Source organism: Pteronotus mesoamericanus, unplaced genomic scaffold (assembly GCF_021234165.1).
Source record: "Pteronotus mesoamericanus isolate MK-2021 breed Mesoamerican mustached bat unplaced genomic scaffold, CSHL_Meso_final scaffold_54, whole genome shotgun sequence".
Lineage (NCBI taxonomy): Eukaryota > Metazoa > Chordata > Mammalia > Chiroptera > Mormoopidae > Pteronotus > Pteronotus mesoamericanus.
The window spans coordinates 20439957-20457266 of record NW_026555321.1 but is presented as its reverse complement, the minus strand read 5'-3'; the positions used below and the strand labels follow the sequence as shown (position 1 = coordinate 20457266).

General features: G+C 37.6%; 1 protein-coding gene across 2 annotated transcripts in view; it reads right to left on the bottom strand.

The window, feature by feature from the left end:
- The window catches only part of DNAJC13 (DnaJ heat shock protein family (Hsp40) member C13), a 109501-nt gene extending 92525 nt beyond the window's left edge, over window positions 1–16976 (bottom strand). For both annotated transcript variants that reach the window (XM_054595474.1, XM_054595475.1), the window contains exons 1-2: window positions 16726–16976; window positions 1376–1456 (exon numbers count right to left, since the gene is read on the bottom strand). In XM_054595474.1, coding sequence (XP_054451449.1) covers window positions 1376–1443 — 68 coding nt within the window. In that variant the 5' untranslated portion in view covers window positions 1444–1456; window positions 16726–16976. The remainder of the gene's footprint in view (window positions 1–1375; window positions 1457–16725) is intronic.
- Between the last annotated feature and the right edge of the window lie 334 nt (window positions 16977–17310).

Genomic DNA, 17310 nt, shown 5'->3' with positions numbered 1-17310 from the left:
ACTACTAAGAACATAAAAAAAATTTTTTTCCACACCTGAAACCTATGTAATTTTATTAATTAATGTCACCCAAATAAATTCAATAAAAAAGAAATATTTTTTCTGACGATCACAATTACTGACAAATTCACAAATCAAAAAGTATTACAATAAGTTTGTTCTTTAGAATTAATGCATCAGTATGCTATAACTGTATTAGAAACAGAAGTTATATTTTGATGATCAGAGCAATCTACCACTTGAGGAAAAAATAACACTTAAACACACAAATTTTTTTAAGACTGCTTACAGACCTAAAGAGATTCACAATTACCCTGGATATGCCAATTTTCTCTCTAACCTTACTCAATGAAATTAACTGAAGAAAAAATTTCAAAAAAAGTATTCTACAAGGATAACAATTATGCCCTCTATTTTAGGAACTCATACAACTGAGCTACTAAAAGGAAACTAAACACTCAAATCTTTCAAAATCATAGTCAGTTTGCCAATGAAAACCAGCAACTCGACAGAATTCAGATGTTGCACCATTCTAAGAAGTTACTACACTATTACCTAAAAATGAAAAGTTAGGAACAAAAACTAAAGTTATTTACTGGCTTTGTGCACATCATGGTTTACCTATCTGAGGCCTAATCTAGAATAATGTAGTTACCTTCTTGTCAAAATGTGGCACACTTATTTTAATTACTGCTATTCAAAAGAACCAGAGACTAGACTTGTTTTTTCTAATGGTCAACAAGAGCTATTCACTGAATACAAAATGTATTTAAGGCATAACTTTAACACCTTCACATAGTTCCTATCATGTCATTTAATCCTTATAGCAATCTTAGGGGCAGGAATTACCATCCATTTTACAAAAAAGAAACAAAGCATCTACACCTTGGTCTGACCTGACAAGCTACTAAAAAATGTCACTGTCCCGTCCCAAGGAAAAGAAAAGATCAAACTCAATTTTTAAATTTCAATACACACTTAAAAAAAGATTTCAAAGGGTACTATTGGTACATTTTCTCTGGCAGTCAAATGGACATGAAAACCTGTTGACAACACATCAGCTAGTTTCTGGACAATAAAGTTGTGAAGTTAACACTTACTACTGCTTAACTTCTATTTTCTTTTAATTTGTTACTTTTAATTCTTACCAAACTCCTTGCCAAGACAGACACAGAAAGCCAGAAATGCCAAAAGAAAAAAAACAGTAATTATTCTAAATGTAGCACTTCATTCAAAACATACACAGTTGCTTTTCAGCAGAGAGGGTTGAATGGCATTACTGAGTTGTGTACTACAACTCACGATACTGAAAGAGTATTCTTTACAATAATACTTTATAGAAACACAGGAAAACAGAAGCAACAAAAATACTTACTTTCCCCTCCATGAATGTTTTGTTGTGTAGAAACATGCCAAATCCTTATTTTCCCTGATTATGTTCATTTTGTGCTAAAACCTGGAAGATAAAATTATGAGTGAATTTAAAGTACAGTGTTATCCTTAGAGTTTTTCCGACTCTCCCATGTCATATCTTCACGGCTGGCCATATGTTACTGATTTTAAGGCACAACTTTTTCTACTGTACCATAGGTCTTAATGACAGGGGATGGTCTATTCCCTCTCTCGAAGCCTTTTGCATACCATACTGTGATTGTTCTCCTCCACTGCATTGGGTTTCCTGAGGACAAAAACTGCCCTCTATCAATATCCCAAATGTAGAGAATCTAACAAAAAATATTTAAGTAAATGAATATTTAAATCTCACATTGCCAAACAAGGCCTTGGAACAGAACAGACACCTGAAAATGTTTGCCAAGTGTCAAACCAATTTGAATGTTTTTTGTAGTGCCATTAAGTGCCAGCCATTCTGCTGTCACTTTAAAGGGAATTACAGTAAATAAGATTTAACTTAAATATAACAATAAAACAATGCATGTTCACAACAAAAAAATCTAAAATGTTCATAAATAATCTTTCATCCAAAGATGATTATTCTAGCCTTCCTTCTATTTAAGGAAAATAGGCAGTATTTTAAAAAACAAAATCGAGACTGTCATTTGTACTGCTTAAGCCATTTTCATTAACCTTTTCCCCATGGAATTAAATATTATTTAAAAAAATGATTTCTAAGACTACATGATATTCCATTGTATGAATATACTAGAAGAAGTACAGAAATTGAGAGTATGTGTTTAGAAACTTTTATAGCAGTCTGGTCAGTGAACTCCTCTGGTTAAGCAGGGCACAGAATGTTTTAGGACTGTCAAACCTGTGTAATGAACCACGCATGGTATGGGCTTCCTACCAGCCTCATGCAGAGCGACCATACTATGTGCAATAATTTACAATCAGTTGATTAGTTTGTTGGCTGTAACCCTGAAGTATATAAAATCCAGAGCCCCTTTATTTCATGAAAAATTTAAATTTAGATAACTTTACAGGATAAATTGTTTGAACTGGTTACGAATAAAAGACTGATGATAAATTTTGAAAATACTACATCATTTGCTTCATGCTGAATAAAGGTTTAAAATGAATATGGCCATTTCTTCTTTTGTGACTTGGCTATTTTTACCTACCCTCAATAATTTGAAATGCACTCTAAAAATGTTTTAAGATTCATACTACAGTGTCAATAATGCAAAATGAATGGCTGGAAATGTGATTCAAATAAGCTTTTTTAAATGTCTTTATAGACTGGTCTAAATTTTTTTAATCATCAAGTATTCATAAATAGAACAAACCACTTTCTTTCAAAAATAGTTTTATAACAGCTTTTTGAAACAATTCACACACCATAAAATTCACCCTTTTACGTGTAAAATTCAAGGGGTTTTAGTATGTTCAGAGTTCTACAACAGACACCACTATTTTTAGAACATTTATATCACCCCAAAAAGAAACTGTGCCAGCAGTCACTCCCCATTCCCCTTTACTCCCAGCAGCTGGCAACCACTAATCTAATGCACTTTCTGTCACAATGGCTTTGCTATTTTAAACACCTCATACAAATGGAATCTTACGACATGTGGTCTTTGCGACTGGCTTCTTTCACTTTACATAAAATTTTCAAAGCCTACCCATGCTGTGGAATGGATTAATTTCCTTCTATGGTATATATAATACCATTTTATTTATCCATTCATCAGTTGATGAAAATTGGTGTTGCTTCTACTTTCTGGCTATTATCAATCACACTGCTCTAAATATTTGGTTTGTGTGAACATGTTTTCATTACTCTTGGGTACATATATACCTGAGTGGTAAAAACATTTTTAAATGTTTTTTTTTCTATTTATTTTCAGAGAGAGGGGAAGGGATGGGGAAAGAGAGGGAAAGAACACATCAATCGGTTGCCTCTCAAATGCCCCCTACTGAGGACCTGGCCCACAACCCAGGCATGTGTCCTGACTGGGAATCGAACCAGTGATCCTTAGGTTCATAGGCTGGCACTCAATCTGCTGAGCCACATCAGCCAGGGCTAAAGACGCCTCTGTTTTGAAACTGCTTTCTTCATTCCTCTTACTTGTTTTTGTATTAGCAAATTAGTGGAGACTTCTGTACTCTATGTAGACGGCCCTTCTTCTGGATATCTACATGGCTCACATCTTCACCTCAAATCTGTGTTCAAATGTCACCTTTGCAGTGAGGCCTACCCTAACCATCTTGTTTTAAAAGGTAACCACTCTCCTCATTCTCCACTCTCTAGTCCCTCTGACTCCTGCTCATTTTTCCTCCATGGCACCTTTCATTTCACAGTTTAATACATACATACGTGCACCCACACACACACATCTCCAGAGCCTACGAGACTGCCAGGCACAAAACAGGTGCTCAGTAAGGAGGCGAGTAACAATGAAACGCAGCAATCCCAAGGGAAATTCTGATGTCCGCTTCAAACCTGATGTTCTAAGAGGTACTCCCAAATAAGGTTTTGTCAGACTTTCTGGAAAAGCATCAATTCATGGTCTGAGGAATAATAAGAGAACCAGAAGTAACAGCAAGTTTAGATTAACCTGTATTGTTACCAGAGAGGAAATTTCTCTTAACAGTCACTGACATCTTCCTCCAAGCATGTATGGAGACAGCTAAATACAGTCCTGCCAATTGGTGTGTCGTTTTGTCTCTCTTTTTTTTCCTGGATTGTGTGTGTACCTGAGATGACACAGAAAGCCGGTCAAAACTTATTAAACAGGCAAAACATCACCCCTGCCTTTTGAATCATTGGCAGCAAACGACATTGCTGAAATGAAATACAGGATCTCTGAGAATGTGCCCCAAAAGTGAAATACTTAGGTCCACAGATACTTTCCCCTTATATACTGTAACTGAAGACTGGGAACAATGGAAGAAAAAGGAGTACAGAAAAGGTGAATGACTGATACCAAAGAATGGAGCTTGGATTCCTAGTCCATAATTTAAGATATCAGAATGACTGACTCTGTACTAAGGACATATGTTGGGAAAACTGACAAGAAGAAAATGTGTTTGAGTGAAGAATGGCTGATATTTTAAGAAATTTCAAATTTAAAATGAAAGTGAGAGGCAAATAATACAAATCTTTAAATGACAGCAACAAAGAACTTAGGGTATGACCCAGAAGGAATAAAGAGACGCCTAATAAACCCTGAGGGGTCGAGGGGTGAGGATGGGGCTGTGGGGGGGGAGGGGTTAGGGATGGAGAGAGAAGCAAAATAATCTCACAACAACAAAGCAAGTTTAAGATAAAAAAAAAAACCACAACAAATAATGATCTCATATGTATCACTGCTTTGAGAGAATATGTAACTCAGATAGATCCTATAGGAGGAGAATTAACACAAGTTTACATCAAGAAGGCTTATCTACAAATTTTTGGAGACCTATCATCTTGCACGTGATGAAAGCACCAGATTCCAGAGAGTTCTTAGGTTACAAAAGATAAAAAGCGAGAGCGAGAGAAAACATAAGACGTTAATATAAAATTAAACTACTAGAAGACATACAAATGGGCCACAGTATATATATAAAAATATGTTCAATGTCTCCATAAGGGAAATGCAACTCAAAACCACAAGATACTGCCTCACACCTGTTAAGACATAGAGAAATAGGAATCCTTGCATACTGCTGGTGGGAAAGCAAACTGGTTCAGGTGCTAAGGAAAACAGTATTAAAGTTCCTCAAAAATTAAAAATAAAGCCACCATGTAATCTAGCAATCAAACTTCTGGATATTTATCCAAAAGAACTGAAATTATATCTCAGAGACAGCACTCCCATGATCATGGCAGCATTATTCATAATAGCCAAGATGTGGAAACAACCTAAATGTCCATCAAGGAATGAATGAAGAAAAAAATATATATACAAAGAATACACACACACACACACAATGGAATACTATTCATCCTTTAAAAGAAGGAAATCCTACAGTACGTGACACCATGGGTGAACCTTGCAGACATTATGCTAAGTGAAATAAGCCACTCACAGAAGGACCAACACTGCATGATTCCACCTATACGAATTACCTGAAATTGTCAAACTCACTGAAGCAGAGCGCAGAACGGTGGTTGCCAGGGACTGGAGTGAGGGGGAAATGAGGAATATGCAAGATGAATACATTCTAGAGATCCGCTATACAGCATTGTGCCTATAGGGAACAATACTATATAGTACACTTGAAAAATCTGTTAAGAACCCTGGCTGGTGTGGTTCATGGATTGAGCACCAGCCTGTGAACCGAAGGGTCACTGCTTTGATCCCCAGTCAGGGCACAAGCCTGGGTTGTGGGCCAGGTCCCTGGTGGGGGACTCATGAGAAGCAACCACATACTGATGTTTCTCTCCCTCTCTTTCTCCCTCCCTTCCCCACTGTCTAAAATTAAATAAATGAAATCTTTCAAAAAAAAAAAATCTGTTAAGAGGATAGATATCATGTTAAGTGTTCTTAACACAAAAAAATAAAATTTAAAATATTTTAGCCCTATCTGGTGTGGCTCTGTGGACTGAGCACCAGCCTGCAAACCAAAGGGTCGCCAGTTCGATTCCCAGGGTAGGGCACATGCCTGGGTTGCAGGCCAGGTCCCCAGTTAGGGGGCACACGAGATGCAACCACACATTGATGTTTCTCTCCCTCTCTATCTCCCTCCCTTCCCTTCTCTAAAAATAAATAAATAAAATCTTTTAAAAAATATATAAGGAACTATTGACTACCTGGCCTGTTAGATGAAATACTATATTCCTGACGCAGATTACTATGCTGACTGAATAATACAATATAGAATTTTAAAAGTACTTCAGCCCTGGCAGGTATGACTCAGTGGATTGAGCACCAGCCTGACAACTAAAAGGTTGCTGGTTCGATTCCTGGTCAGGGCACATACCTGGATTGTGGGCCAGAAATCAGGTGGGTAGGTGGGTGGGTGGGCGGGCGGGCGCCAGTGAGAGGCAACCAATTTATGTTTTGCTCCCATTTTGATGTTTCTCTCACTCACTTTCTCCCCCCACCCCCAAAATAGGTACATAAATAAAATATTTTTAAAAAGAATTTAAAAAGTACTTCAATTTTCTGGAGTATTGGAGTCAACAGAAGTATCCATGGCCAAAATCAGGTCCATCTGTTAATTGTCTGTACTGTTTTAGGGAACAAGTGATATTGCTATTCTGCATCCAATCCTGAATAACAACCGCCCAAAAAGGCTAGTAAATGGAAGTGCTGTTCCTGGTAGAAAATTACTCTTCTACCTGAAGTTTTCTTTCAACCACGGTATATTTAAGTGGAGATATATTTTTGAGAGGTAAGAGGAGGAGATACTCGCCTAAGTAGCCACTCAACTTCAGAAATAATGGGGTAATTCAATGCCATTATAAGTGCCTGCATATATTCAAAATGGAAATTAAGATAATGCTTTTTCATTTTGAACCCTCAGTAAAGGTTATCCTAAAACTGGAAAGGCTAGGTGACCTGAACCAAAAAATTTGACATGTCCTGAAATTATGCAACAACTAGTTTGTATTGAGTACTAATCACATGTTAATGATTATGCCAGGCATTTACCACGCTTTTATCTCATTTTATCTCCATAACAACACCATGATATATGTATGATTATCCCCAGTTGACTGACAAGAAAACTGAGTTAGAGAAATTAAACCACTTCTCCAAGGTAGCACAGCTGGTAAGTGGGCAGACCAGACTTTGGACTCAACCTGCTTAACTCTACATTCTGTATACTTAACCTAAACTATAATACCTTCCCTCAAATTCAGGAAATCAAAATAAATGCATTCTGACCATGTAATTATAGACTGATTTATCATTTCACAGCACATTTCTAGATTAATTAAGAACTAATTCCAATTATTTATCTTTCCCTGCAAATAAGATTAAGCACTTGTTAGAAAAACTTTGAAATCCACAATTTTAAGCAGTGAAACAAATTACCATACTCAACACAGGGCAAAAAATAAAAATAAAAGCAAAGCGTCCAATGCTGAAAACCTCAGCTATCTAAAAGAAAATGTTAAAATATTTCCATCTGTTGCCCTGGCCAGGTAGCTCAGTTAGTTAAGGCATCATTCAATTCACCAAGGTTGCAGGTTCAATCCCAGGTCAGGAAATATAGTCATAAAAGAATCAACCAATGAATGCATAAATGAGTGGAACAACAAATCAATGTTTCTCTCCCCTCACCCCTTCCTCTCTCTCAAATCAATAAATAGAAATTTAAAACATATTTCCATCTGTACATAAACTTCAAAATATTTTTAAACAAAGTGTTCAAAACAAACATGATGATAGAAATTTGCTACCAACATGTGATTTCAGGATAATCTTTAAAGTTCAACAACAGAAAGATATTTTTCAATTAGCAATGAACTTCTAAAATAACAGATTAATGAAATCTGAGGCTGGGACCTACTTCCCAACAATTGGATATTAACCTCTCTAAATTACTAAACTTTCAAGTAAATCTATTTTAAATTATCAGTAAAACATCAACCACTTTGTGACAGTCATTTCCTCTCATGAAGGTAATTGGTCTGGAAACTGTACTAACTTTTTCACACCATAAGGGTACTTACAGACATAGTTAACTCACTAGTGGATAATAGCAATGCACAAGTATCAGAAAAACAGGACAAAAATATTCATAGTATGTATCATTCAAACTGCGAGTTACAACTTAGATGTTATCTCCTTCACTTCTGCAAGTGTCCCACTTCAAATTCTCAAAGACCTACGCATTTTTTGATGAGAAAAACTCAAGTTTACATGTCTATTTTAATTAAATTAGGTTGAAAATATCTCCAAGTTTTGCAAGTCACCTTCAGTTTTCATTACAACACCAAGACAACTTTTTGCAACTTCTCAGTTTGTCCTTTTGAGAGAACCGTACTAATAATTAAAAAGTCAAATTGAGAGTAATAAAGGCATTTTAGCTAGAGTCACTTTTTTCAATGAATTCCTTTGCTTCATGCTTTTGAACACTTATGTTCTCACATTATTTAATTTATGACTGACCGCAAATGGACAATTCATTTAAGATCAATTATGGAAAAAATGAATGATCTTGTAGAAGTTGTGATTTTGACACAAAATGGTGGGATTTGAGAGTCCACTGAGCAAAAGCCTACGTCAAACTGACACTAAGAATAAAATGCAAGATGAAGGGAGTCAACACCACAGGCCCGCAAACAGGTTATAGCTGGGCTATAAGCAAAAGAACCTGAACACACAGCAAAATTAAGTGTATGTGCATAGCTTATGTTAACTAAAAACTTGAACAGAACACTCACTTGGCCAAGAATGAGTGAGTGTACTCAGGAAAATAATGCATTAGTGAATGAATGAAGAAAATGGCATTGATGAAGGCTATATGCTTTAAACCATATATTTTACATGACCAACTGAAACTGGTTTTTACACAAATAAGAAAACTTCCTGAGAGCAGATGAGATACTAATTTTTCCACTCTGAGTCCAGAAATGAAAAAATAAACTCTTTTATCATTAACTTTGCTCTCAATTAAGGAACTAAGAACACAAGTTTGTCTGGAAATGCATCAAAAACTAAGATGGATGGGTGGATAGGTAGGTAGATAGATAGATAGATAGATAGATAGATAGATAGATAGATAGATATAGATATTATAGTAAAATGTTAATGTGAAAATTTTGGAGGTGAGCGTATGGGTCAATGTCCAAAGTAAAGTTCTCTCAACCTGGCTGTAGGTGAAAACATTTATGTTTGGGAAAACTGCCTTTGCCTTTATTTTCTGACTTAACTCTCCTACAATAAAAACACTTTTTTCTGCTACAATGTAAAACTACATCTGAAAATATAGTACATACTCATATAATAAGAACTAATTTACGCGTATGAACTTACTACTTCTTCATATAGGAATATCCTAATTGAAAATGCAGGGGTGGAGAAGAATCATTACTAAGACAAAAGCTAATATTTTGTGTGATTAATTTTGAGTAATGACTAAGGAGAGAATTCCTTATTACTGGCTTCTTAAAGACCTACTTTTTTTATTTGTAACTGGATTCAAAATCTGAGTGAATCATATCAATAGGTTAGTTCAGTTTCAAATAAAAGCTAAAAAAATGAAAATGGTTAACAGACCATTAATTTTTACCCAGATTAAAAAGCTACAAGTAGACTGTATTAGGTAGAATGTGCTGTGTATGCAGGAAAACTGTTATAAACTTTAACCTTTTTTTTTTTAATTTTCAGCTTCATGTTTTAATATATAACTCAAGTATAAGCAAGAGCATTTCCTTCTAAATAAACAAATCAGTACATGTAATGAGTACAATAACCTATGCTAAAGACCTATAAAATAGATCACAAGTAAGGTTTTAGTACATCTGATCTTAGGTCTCTTGCTGAAGAACCCCATAATTCCAAAGACAATGTTGTTAAGAGAGAAAGCCAGTGGTAATATCAAATTTAAGCTGACAATCATATCTCCAAATAATCACTCAGAAGTTATAATATTGAAATGTTTGCATTGTTTGTAAAATAAAAATATTTTTTAAAATCCTTCTACCACTAGGGTAGGACAAAATTACCTGATTCCCACCCCCCATTCCTCTTTAAAAAATCTACTCCTTTCCAGTTAGAAACCGGATATCTATTCATGAAATTAAAGGGCAAGAGAAATTCAAAAGTAACCCCTAAATCTGAACACTTTAAGAATATATTTTCTTTATTTTGAGAGAGACGGGAAAGGAGGGAGAAAGAGAAATATTAATCAGTTGCCTCTCACAAGCCCCCAACTGGGGACCTGGTCCACAACCCTGACTGGGAATCGAACCACCAAACCCTGGGTTCGCAGGCCAGCACTTAGCCCTCTAAGCCACACCAGCCAGGGTTGAACACTTTTTATAGTATCTTAACGGGGAGGAAGCAAGCATATATATACCATAGCAGTTAATTTTGTCGGCCTTATCTATTCAATATAAATCAAATATTGAAAAAGATGCTGTTTCTTCATATTTTAATCGTATGTATGCTTATTTCATTTGAGGGAGTAAATTCTCATTTTTCACAATAGACATGTATTTGTTGTAACACAAAATTAAGTTTCCAAGAAGCATGATTATGACTCTTCCCTTTCCAGAACTTAAAAATGCCTTGAAATATTCATTTGAAAAAAATCTAAGAAATGTTTTCACTTACACAAGTCTGTGAAATCAGGTACTGATAATTTACATATTTTTGTTTGTACACATTCCTGAAACTTGTAAAACCTAATTTCTATTTCATTTTGAAGCTAACTTGACTTACGCAATAACAAATTGTACTAGTTCGATAAACTCATCAGTTCACAACCAACCACTTAATAACCTTGCTCTATTAAGGTCAATAGACCCTATTGGGTAAAAAAGATTTTCAATTACTAGATTTAAATGTGTAGCTCTTTTTCTATCCCTATAGTAAATGCACAGTGGAGGACAAAATTTCCTAAGCATATGACAAAAGCAACTTGAAGTTTTACACTAAGCATCCTAATATCCAAACACTGTTCCCTTTGTACTTAAGTAAAAGACAAGGACTTTAATAGCTACAATTTCCCTTTCATCCAATACAAATTAGCAACATGTAGGTTTCTAGTTTGGCTTCAAAATAGCCCTATTATTCTTAACTCTGCCATAGTGCTTCACAGTTTACAGACCACTCCCAAATCTATCAGTTAACTTAAAAAAAAAAGGAAAATCCCACTTTAAAAATTAAACCTAGAAGTTAAAAGGCAGGGGTATCCAAACTTTTAGTGTCTCTGCACCACACTGGAAGAGTTGTCTTGGGCCACACATTGAATACATTGTGACACATAATCACAAAAAAATCTCAAAATGTTTTAAGTAAATTTACAATTTTCTGTCAGGCCACATTCACAGCCATCCTGAGCTGCATGCAGCCCTCTGGCCACAGGCTGGACAAAGGCTTTGGGAAGGGGAGGGGGAAAATGGCTTATATATTCTAAGATTTGAGAAACACCCAAAATATATTCTGTATCTTAACTAGAAATTTGAGAGAGACACCTCATAGCACTAAGTGACTAAGTCTGAAAACCATGTGTAAAAATTTCAATATTAATATAATTAGTATAAAATTTATTAGGTAGTAGAAAAACTCTCCTACAGTCACAACCTTATCAATTCTTCAATTGTGTCTAACTCTACTAGGCAAAAGCAGAACATCAAAACAATTATTTTAGATTGCTTTAGGTATTTTGTTTTCAATCTGTTCACCGTAAGATCAAATTCTTACTGATCAATTGCAAAAAGATCTTGCCAATGGGCATGTGCTAAATATGTGAACACTGCTTAGGCAGTGTGGTCTACTTCTAAGGGCAACTTAGAGTGCTGAAACTACAAAGTCCCACTGATTTTAGACTGTTGTTTAAGAGATCATTCTCCTCATAGGTAGTCCATAAAAGTACAAGTAAAACTGAAATAGGCAGTGTGTTGAATAAAGAGCATCTTAAAAGAACTACCAGTAAATTAAATGTTTATCTTTATTGAATGAACCCCCATTTAAATGTACCTTTGCAAAAATGATCACAACCATGTTGGCTTAATTTACTTGGACATAGATATCCCCTAATTTTGGGATTCTCAAAGGAGTTCTCATGATTAAAAATCATGATTAAGAACTACGATTGGCAGGCACTAAGCATGTGAACACCACTGATGCAGAAAAATGTGTTGAAAAACACTGATCAAAATTTTGGATTAAAATAATGGTTAGGGCCCCGTAAGACACTATTAAAACACTACTCGTTTTAGTGGATGGCACCAGATATCCCTCAATGTAAAAGTCAATCCACAGACTGAAGAACTGTTCTCAATTAACTTTCAAATATCTAAGTGATCATTCACATGGGTAAAAACCTATTTATAATTAAGTAATCCCAAAATCTAATTCTACATAAAAAGATAAATCACAAAGTATGTTTTCCAGTTTAATACACACATAATCTTCCAGGAATGCACCTATCATGTAAATTAACAGAGTTCTCTTGGCTTTTGTTTCAGAGTGTCTACATTTTGTCTTCATTTTTGAAAGGTATTTTTGCTGTGTTTTTCTTTGAGTACTTAAAAGTTACCATTTAATTGTCTCCTTGCTTGCATGGTTTCTTTGTTCCTCTGTGTTAAAGTCTCTCTTTGGCTACCTTCAAGATTTTCTTTGTCCTTTGTTTTCATAAATTTGAATAAAGTATATTTAGGTGTGTTTTGCTTGCATTTTGGGGGGCCAGAAGTTTCTTGGATCTGTGATTTGATGCCCAACATTAATCTTGGAAAATTCTGTTCTATTTCCTCACATATGTCAACATTTCTTCTCTATACTGCTATGAGATTTCAATTATGTATACATTAAAATGTTTGATATTATCCCCAAGCTCTTAGATTTTGTTCTTTAAAACTTTTTTGTTTGTTTCAGCTGGGTAATTTCTACTGACATCTAGTGTTCACTGATTCTTTCCTTGGACGTTCAAAATCTACTGATGAGTCAAAGGTTATTGCCTCTCTTTACTGCGTGATGAAGTTTCTAGCATTTCCTTTCGGTTGTTAGTTTTCCAACCAAAATTAGAAATTTTGATGAAATCACCCATCTAATCTTGAACATTTTCCACTTTTCTGTTCATACCTTACAGGCGTATCCAACCTATCGCCATGAGGGCAGCAAGCAGCCCAGCATGGCTATGAATGCAGCCCATCACAAAAATTGTAAATTTACTTAAAAGCTTTTTTCTTTTTTTGCTCATCAGTTTTTGTTAGTGTTAGTGTATTTAATGTGTGGGCCAAGACAACTCTTCTTCCAGACTGGCCCAGAGACGACAGAAGGTTGGACACCCCTGCTTAACCTATTAATTACAGTCATTTTATATTCCCTATCAGATAACACCATCTATGTTAATGTTCTGATGATTGCGCTTTCTCTTGAGAATTTTTTTGCCTTTTGCATGCCTTGTAGTTTTTTGTTGAAAGCTGAAAATGTTGTACAGCAGAGACTGAGGTAAATAATTTTTGTGACTAGAAATGGGGACGTCTTTTCTTTGCGAGGTCTTTAGTGCAGGGTGTTAATCAATCTATTTAGGAGTTGTACTGGGTTTATGATTTGCTGTTGCTATGGTTATCGTCAGTGTACTACAGGCTTCAAATACCCGGACAATAGCTTGTGGCTCCTGTAGGGTTGGTTTACTAAAGCAATGTCTGTTTGATTCTTTGCGCTGTGCCTCTTTGCAGACTCTTGTTCTGCTCCTAGTATTCTACAGTTACTTGTTATTCAAGGCTGCTTAACTTGGTGGCAGAGGATTGGGGGTACAGGCTCTGTTGTTCTATAATTAACATTCAGTCTTACGCATACTCTGTGTACTTGGATCTCAGGTGTGATTTCCCTAGCTGCAGTTTGGGGCTCAGTGGGCCTTCCCCAAGAGAAGACTCTTTCCCTTTTCTTGTCTCCCCACAACTCAACGGATGCTCACAAACAGGGCCAGCAGAGAAGCCCTTCTCTCAATAGATGAAGGCTTTTGTTCCATAGAAAAGACTGAGAAGTATCAAAGCAGGGTTTTTGTCCCTCCTGAAGCTTTGCTGCTGTTCCCCAACTCTATGTCGGCACCACAACAGACACTTCCCAGGACCCTTTCCAATCTTTTCTAGAAGAACCTAATAGTTTGTGGATAAAGAGACTGGAAGAAGGTACACTGATCCTTCATCACTTTGTCACCTATTCTAGATGAACTCTTAACCAGTATCCAGTTGTGTCTAATGAAGGTGAATGTGAATTCATGTCTTCTCTTTCCTTAAATTTTGGGCCAGTGTTCTGTGGCCTCAACTCGTTAAAAAATTTCACACACACAAAAAAGGTTATAAATTTGAAGTCAGTCCAGTTCTTTTTGTTTTAACAGTGGCAGCAAAGCTTCCTTTTGTCCCAGGGCCAAAGCCAGTGGTTATGTTATTTCTAAACTACTTCAGGGTAGTAAAAGAGATGTTACAAATTACCTAGAATAAAAATAAGGTTTTTATTGGGTTTGATAAAGAAGCACTGACTTAAAGGATCTCTTTCAAAACAACTCGCCTTTAATTACTTCTAAACATCACAGTCAACATTTAGGCCTAAAACTGTTAGTCGCAACCAAATATTTGCTACAGTTTATATGCACAGCCTTCCTTCTACTGGCATACACCTTGGACATATTGCAGGTTTGGTTCCAGACCAACGCAATTAAGCAAGGATCGCAATAAAGGGAGTAGTAATCTTTTTGCTGGTGGAGGATCTTGCCTTCTATTTGTAAAAATCCACCCCATCTGTGGAGTGCAATTAAGCAAAGTGCAGTAAAAAAGAGGTACACCTGTATTTTACTAATTTTAAGCACTTCAATCAGGGATGCAGGTTAAAAGTTATGTGCAATGAGAACCTTAAATTCACCTGTGTAAATAAAACTGGTTGAGGAATGGAGCCAAATTATTTAGAACAGATCCTTTTTATTTTGATCATAATTTAGAACCAGACTGCACTATCAACTGTTTTACAAATTAGTAGTCACCTAGACGACCAGATTCTATTTATTTATGGATAATCTTAAATTCTTAAAAATCTTATGTTTTCCATGATTCCATAACTTTTTCACTGATAATGTTCATATTTTGGTGACCACTTACTTATTACCACCATTTTAGGAAAAGAGGAATATCCATTGCTTCCCAGTATAATGCAAATTGTGGTGCTTTCCATGAACTGGATTATAAAGGTTCTTTACATTTCTCTTAATAAGCTTCTGACTCCTCTTTTCCTCCTTCAATAGGTTCTACTTCCTATTTCCAGACTAGAAGTATAATGTAAAATTACCTAAACAAGGTCTTGTATTCCACTGTGATATTAATAGCAAGACACAAGTTTGAGACATAGCCACTTAAACACTGTTTCACAGTACATTTAAGTGTTGACAAGGTTTTGTGTTACATGTTAAGTCAAACAATAAAGCATTCCCAGAAACCAAATAATAGTGAAATCAAGTCTTTTTAGAATATCAAATTTTTGACAAGTAGTTTTCTAAATTTCCTTCCTCCCCGCCTCCCGAGGCAAGTCCTGTTTCATATTCCCAAAAGCTCACAGGATACTGGTAATACCCTACAAAACATGATCACTGTGAGCAATTTCCTCAAACTCTGCAGACAGTACTTTCAAATCTAGAAATCTATCAAAGCCATAAAGAAATACAGTAAGGAAGATGAAATCACTGCGGAAGGTCCTGAAGAAATATAATGAAACTTTACTTTTTTCCGAAGACACTACACTCCAAGAGGCTCAGAATAACCCAGTCAACGTATCAGGTATAGGCCCTTTTTCAGGTGCATCAGGGTGGGATTAAAAGGGAAAAGCAGAGGGGGCAAACCATTACTTTAGGAGACCATGTCCGCATCAAGGGGTAATTTTTTAATTTTTCTTCTCCCCCCTCCCACCCCCGCCCTGCAAGCAACTGATAAAGAAAACAATCTCAAGACAAGAGTGGTTAACTGAACACCCTACAGTAAGGAGACAACTTAGGAGAAGGCATCCTCTTTAAGTGTACCAAATCACATCTGCGTTTAACAGCGTCTAAATCCTACGATTACCTACTCACACCAAAGGCCGCATTCAAAAGCAAAATCACAGCGCAGAGGAAAGGCCACGGTGAACAGGCTACTGTGCAGAAAGGGAAAGCCTTGTGGGAAAACTTGACTTTGGAAAAGGAGTGTGGAGAAGAAACGACGTGGGTACTCCCTATTTCCTAACAAAACGAAACAAAGTCAAAGTATATGCGGGCGTGGGGAAGGAGGAAGGGCCGCTGACCCAAAGAAACAAGAGTTGCCAGCTTCTATCAGAAAGAGAGCTAAGATTAGGTAGGAGGCTGGGAGTCCCGAGGGCGGAGCCCAGAGAGGAATAAGAGTGTGGGGTTAAGGATGTGCAGAGGAGAGGAGCCGTGGTGGGTAGAAAACAAAAAGCGGGGTAGGGCTGGACAAGGGAGCGCCTCGGGCGAATGGCCGTAGGATCCGGGAGGGGTTGTGGGGGTCCAACGGGAGGAACCAGATCAGCAGCTTGTGGGGAGGGTAACTGCTCTCCTTAGCAGCCGGAGGCTGAGGCGGCCAAGACACCATCCCTCATTTTCCCTGCCCTTGGCCCTCCAAGTCCCCGTGGCGTGGGGAGAAGGTAAAGCAGAGACTGGTGCCCCGGAATGGTTTACCTTGCGGGAGGCTGGAGAGGCTCCAGCCCGAGCTCCTCCCGCCACCGGCTCTGCGTCCAGAGTGGGATGAGAAGACCTCCTGCCTCCTCCCACTCACCACTTCCCCTTTTCCCCGCCGGGGCTTGTAGCTCCGCTGCCGCGGGTTCCTGGTGCCGCGGCGGCGCTGCCTCCCCGCCCCCTCCGCCTCCTCCCTCTGCCTCTCAGAGGCTCACTCTGGAGGCCGCCATCTTCGTTCAGGCTTGGAGCGACCACGCTCCAATACGCCTGCGTCGCCCCCGCCCAGGCTGTCACGAGACCCGGCCAGCTGGTTTCAACTCTTCCGCCTTCTGCCCCGCCCCTTCTCGTGCATTTCTCCGCCCTCCTTGTCCCATTCGCCCCCTTTCCCAGAAGTTTCGAGTTCCACCCTTCCGTCCTCCCAGCCCCAGCAGCAGTTTCACATGCGCAGATTGGCGAAGCCGGCTGCGGTTTCCGGAATCCACGCAGCGCCCGCGGGAGACCCGCCCCTCAGAGCATGCTTAGAGGGGCACGCCTCTCGGCACGCCGCTCTGACTCGGGAGCGCTGTTGCTGAGCACGTTAAGGGTTTT